Source organism: Eleginops maclovinus, chromosome 7 (genome assembly GCF_036324505.1).
Source record: "Eleginops maclovinus isolate JMC-PN-2008 ecotype Puerto Natales chromosome 7, JC_Emac_rtc_rv5, whole genome shotgun sequence".
Lineage (NCBI taxonomy): Eukaryota > Metazoa > Chordata > Actinopteri > Perciformes > Eleginopidae > Eleginops > Eleginops maclovinus.
The window spans coordinates 13497890-13503429 of NC_086355.1; the positions used below are offsets into that span (position 1 = coordinate 13497890).

A 5540-nucleotide genomic window follows, 5' to 3' on the forward strand; every position below is an offset into this window, starting at 1 on the left:
AGCGTTGTTGTTTTGTACTTCCTGCAAATGTATGCTTTATTTGTCCACAGTGACATCGTGTGGCTGGATATGGTAACGACCACTTCTACTTCTGAGTGAACCAAAAAATCCTGAATCATAAACATCAAAACAGAGACTATAATTCAAAAGTGAAAGACTAAACAGATCAAGTATAAAATATGACCAAAGTATATGGACATCTCAACATTACACCCATTATTTGAATGTTGAACATCTCCATCCAAAATCCTGATAAACTGCTAAAATATGAAATAAGCAAATAAATGAAATTGCATGCCGCTTTATTCCCTTGAGTAGAATTAAGGAAAATGTGCCCAAATCATGAAAAAGCACTCCAGATCAAATACATAAAGATACATATATTTTTTATCAACAAAATGTTTTAGGTACATTAGGTAGATTTACACAGGTGGTGCCGTGACAGAGACATTTGCGTCTGCACAGTAGAACATTTCCACGCCGTGTGAACATGTTTGAGGGTAGAGGCCTGTCATGGTCAAACCTGTGATCATTACAAACAAGCCAATTGCTATCATGATGGTGGGTATCAAGTTTTCCCCCTGGAACCAGCGGCCAGGGGAAAGTTTGAGGAAGCACGCAGATGGTATGATGAAGATCAGAGGCGTGGCGCTCAGAACACCCTGGATGGTAGAAGAGAACACTGTTAATGTAAAAAAAAAAAAAAACACTCATCCATGAAACAAAGATTGGTGCAGACTGATGAAGTTGATATCACTTACATTCAGCTCCAAAACAAATCCCAGACAGTCAAAAGCCAAAGATAGACATGCACAGGCTCCAACTATGAGCACTGTTATTGCCACATGTTCTAATTTGGACAGATCCCTTCTGAAAATGGCATTGGATAACACCTGAAATGACAAACAAGAGAGAGAGAAGGTTCTAAAGTAAACAAATGTCATGTATTTCATAAATTATTTTGCTGTTGAGAAACACCTAGTTACATGTCTTTTCAGCAGATGTTCTTTTAAGCACTCAGATATTGTGTGCTGGTCATACCTTTCTTTTAGTGACTTAGTCACAAAGCCACGTCGTTGGCGCAAACCCTCAGAATACCACTTTCCCTCACATATGTAAACATTTAACTGTTAAATTCTAAGGTTGCCATATGAGAAAGTATCACTTACCTCTCGTGTAACAAAACACTCCAGTGGAAATGTGGTTATTATGCTGAAGCCAAAACAGAAGCGACCAAATGTTGCCAGGTTATCATTTCTGCAGTAGTTCTCAAATATGTCTCCTGAAAAGAGGTGGAGGAATGAGCTGAAAAGTACATTTGATGTGATGTTCAAATTAAATTACTGGCTTGTAATTATCACAATTATTATTGATCATATATTGATACCTTGTGTGTAGCCGGTAAAGGTGGTATAGCCAGCAACAGCAAATGCAGCACTGATTATTAGTGCGGAGCCTACAGACATGTGAGTGATCCGGGACCAGTTAGCTAGCGTGGGCTGCTCCAGAGAACCGTAGATAAGAAAGCTGTTGTGGTGGCATATAAAGGCTAAAGACACACACAGGCAGAACATCAGAACACCATTAACACACAGAATAAAAACACTGAAAAAGTATAGCTGATTACCACAGTTTTGGCAAAATGATACATTAAAGTTGACGGCTTTGTCAATTAAAGCTCCTTTGAACTATGTATTTGCATTAGGGTGCAGAAAAACTCGGAAACAAGCTAACTGAAACAGCTGTACAATCTTCTCAGTTGTTATGGCTAACATGTTAGCAAACAATTGTCTTCTTGGAATCAGGTTTTCAACCTTCTAATAAATAGAAATCCAATAGTGTCGTGTTTGTTTAGCTCTGTTTCAGTCTCCAACAATTCCTTAGAAAAATGCATTTTAGCCTGCTAGATGTTTCACTTGATTCATCAGGGTCTTTGTCAGGCCTTTGGTGCTGGCTGTAGACATTGGAAAGTTCTTATCTCTAAAACAGCTGGGAACAAGATTATAATCCTAAATTGTATGTATGGGTTGTTCAAGGGTAATTCTCAGACAAACTCACCAAAGGACATCACACCAACTGCCTGAACTGCATTCCACCTTGCAAATGACCATGCATTCTCTGTAGGGGGGCTAAAGAGTGATATTCATATTTTGTAATCAAAGAACGCATTAAAACATGATTATGTTCGAACTCATTAAAAAAATAACCCCATGGCTCACACAACATGTCAATTAGAAATAACTATGGTTAAGCAATTTGCAGAATATTCATTCATACATTTGGGGTCCCAGGGTAGCTGCTCTGATGATTACAATGATGAGGATGGTAAATGTCAGAACCATTGACATGAAGGACACCTGGTAACACACATGAATATTTTACAGGCAGCTGTAATCACTCCATGACACTGACAGCTGTGTGATACTCAGATTTACCTTTCCCAGTTTCTCAATGTTTCGATAAAGCGACAGAGGCAGTGTAAAAGCAATGGTTGATAGCAAGATCGCAAAGTGACGCTCTGCAAGTATGTGATCTGGACCAACTGCAAACACAACATATACAAATATAGACATGATGTTTTCAAATTCACTGTAGATGCTTCAAAGTAGTTGGAATAAAATGTATGCAGCATACCTCCTGGTATCCTCTGAAATACTTTGGTCAGTGTGTCTCCAGTTGTGATGTTGTAGCTAACCATTGCTGAGGAAGTAACAAATGTGGAGCATCATTCTGTTGTTCATATTTGCATTATTATTTCAACTGAACCAAAAGTCCAAAGAAAAATAATAAATAAATAATACATTTAATATAGACCACTTAAAATTACAAGCAACTCACCAATGAAAGGATACAGGAACTGCAGGCCAGATAAAATCACAAATCCTGGGAAACCAAAGGTGCTTTGCACTAGTGACTGATAACTGTTTGTCCCTGACAGGTTGCCTCCTTTAATCAGCAAGATGATTGAATAGTCTGCCATGAAATGCGAGCATAATGTTAGAAGTAGTATGCTCATTTGATAAATGTATGTCTCTATCAAGAGCAATTTAATATATATCCACCTGTGATAAATGCCACAACTACCAGCAGCAGCAGGCCAAGGGGGAGCCCTGCCTGGTTCAATGCATATGGTAAACCTGTTAAAAACAACAATTAAAGTGTAATGTATGGACAGGTTGCAGCTGAATAGCTTGAATCAAATAGTTTAAACAAAAAGTGTTACAATCAAACATGTCATGCAGATCATGTGTGTTTCTTTGCAATACTGCATCGTGACTAAGGATTTTTTTGAGGATGAAAGAGTTAAAGGGGAGAAGAGGGGGGTTGAACAGGGCGCCAGTCATATGATACGTGGGTTTACCACTGCAGGGCTCGAATGTGTGAAAACAAATGTTATTGAACTAGTTAATTGAATCGTATCAGTATTTAAAGTGTGAAAGCTACTTTATAATCCATATAGTCGATTGCATATAATTACGTTATTAGGTTTTGTTAGGCAAAACAGGCTACTTGAATTATGGGGTGAGTATTTACCAATTATTCCAGATCCTATAATGGAATTGATGAAATTAAAAGACGCAGATATCATTGAACTTCTTGGCTCTCCGGCTGCCTTTTGAGAAGTTATCAATGTGGTCCCTTCTTCATTGTTGAGCTAGAAAAGTTCAACAAAGAGCAGAGCAGTAAATCATGGTCACCGACAACATAAACAAACTGTTGCTCGTGTCCGTCAACACTAGCATCTCTTACCTGCTGAGTCATCTTGAGCAACTGTTGGTCGCTGATGTAGTTTAATTACTCTCTGTCAAAGTCTCCTCCGTATGTCACTATCACATATTTGTTTGCGGCTGACCGAGGTGTAGTTAAAATACAAAATAAAGTCTGACAATTGTACTTAACTAACCTCGTCCAAGAAAGTTTTAAATCTTGTCTACAGCGCCCCTGGTGGACATTGACTCTTTGGGGGTGAAATTGGGCCTCAGCCACACACTTCAAACACACACATATGTGATCATCTAGGAAACAGATAAAAGCCCCATTAATGAAAACACAACGATGTGTTTATGTGTATGCAATAATTTCACTGTGAAACAACACAACAAATATTTGCTACTACTATAGGCTACTCGTGTAATTATTTGGGGAGTCGTATGATTTTATTTAGGTACTTCCCAGTAATTTACGAAGGTTAACTTCCCCCCTCCATCGAATGTATTCAAATATTTGCTTCAGCCAGATTCTAAGATAATAAGGTACAAGTACACACAATTAAATCTTCCTCTTTCCTCTTAGTGGTAGCTGGCAATTGTAAGACTTTATTACTTATTTAACATATATTTTCAGAAATTTCGGCCCTCATCCACGTACAAAAACCACCCCAACTATACCTAAACCCCCTCCTCACAACTCATAATTTAACCCCTGGCTGAGTGAAACCTTTGAGCATGTTGCAATGTAATGCAAATCAGTGCTGGGTTAATATTGACTTTTGAGACAAAGGCTTACAACCCTGCAGCAGACAGGTGTTAATTCAACGAAATGCTGAAAAACGGTTTGCACTTTGACACTTGATGCCAAAATACGTATTGACACGAGCATGGAAATTGGGAATTAAAGGATTTAAGGATTTTACTGTGAAGCTGACTGTTGAAAAGAACCCTTTGTTCAGTGACGGAAACAATTAAAGAATAAGTGAGGAATTTTAAATAAAACGTACGGGAAAAAACAGTCTTTAATGTAGAGAGCGGTACATTTTTGTTGGAAGATCAAATCAATTGAGTTTCGAGGTTCTTTTTGTGACCCTAACTTGGCAGAGAAAGTGCTGGAATAAAATATATAAATATATATATTTTTATAATTATTTTCCAAACATGAACATAACAGAATAAGCAAGATACCTCTGTTTACACACACTGTTTACAGGCTAATGATATAAAAAGTGCTCATTACATATCCTTTATTACAGATTTACAGCTATTTAAGTGTGCTTCTGATTCTGTTTTTGTTGTTTTAATTTATGGTACCAGTTTACATAATCTTTTACGGAATTATGAATATGAATTTCCTTTCTGCTTTTATTTTTTTAATTGTAAACATGTATATTGTTTAGGCCACATATACAGTAGACTGCATATAGGTTCGCATCATATTTCAGGTATACTGTTACAACAATTCAAAGTTCTGACAATGCTTTATGTGTCCGCCAGGTGGCAACATACTCATAGTAACGTCAACCATCCATCTCTAACAAAAAAAGAAAAAGAGTTATAACTCAAACACTTGGTTTATGATTTAATACTTGCCTAAATACTGTAGACTCCTACTTCTGACTCCCTCCTCCACACACACATACATGCACACAGAATGTTTTACAGCATTATAGTTGTGTGGTTTTGCTTTAAGCTTCCGATGTATTACACACATCTCTATTCCTGACAATTACGCATGATAATGTCCACCACAATATCATCCCATTACCATTCAGTCAGCTCTGGCCTCACTTGGTACCCAGGAACATCCGGAAGCACCAGTCCAATATA

The 5540-nt window shown here is 37.6% G+C and overlaps 1 protein-coding gene across 1 annotated transcript; it reads right to left on the reverse strand.

Annotated features, from left to right (window-relative positions):
* Window positions 1–5: 5 nt before the first annotated feature.
* Window positions 6–3971, reverse strand: slc38a11 (solute carrier family 38 member 11). The gene is made up of 12 exons (XM_063887243.1): window positions 3751–3971; window positions 3535–3655; window positions 3063–3137; window positions 2839–2973; window positions 2635–2700; window positions 2436–2542; window positions 2278–2357; window positions 2059–2129; window positions 1388–1549; window positions 1170–1282; window positions 762–893; window positions 6–662 (listed from the first exon to the last, which is right to left on the reverse strand). The coding sequence occupies exons 1-12, from the start codon at window positions 3760–3762 to the stop codon at window positions 423–425; spliced, it is 1314 nt and encodes a 437-aa protein (XP_063743313.1). The 5' UTR covers window positions 3763–3971; the 3' UTR covers window positions 6–422.
* Window positions 3972–5540: the final 1569 nt, after the last annotated feature.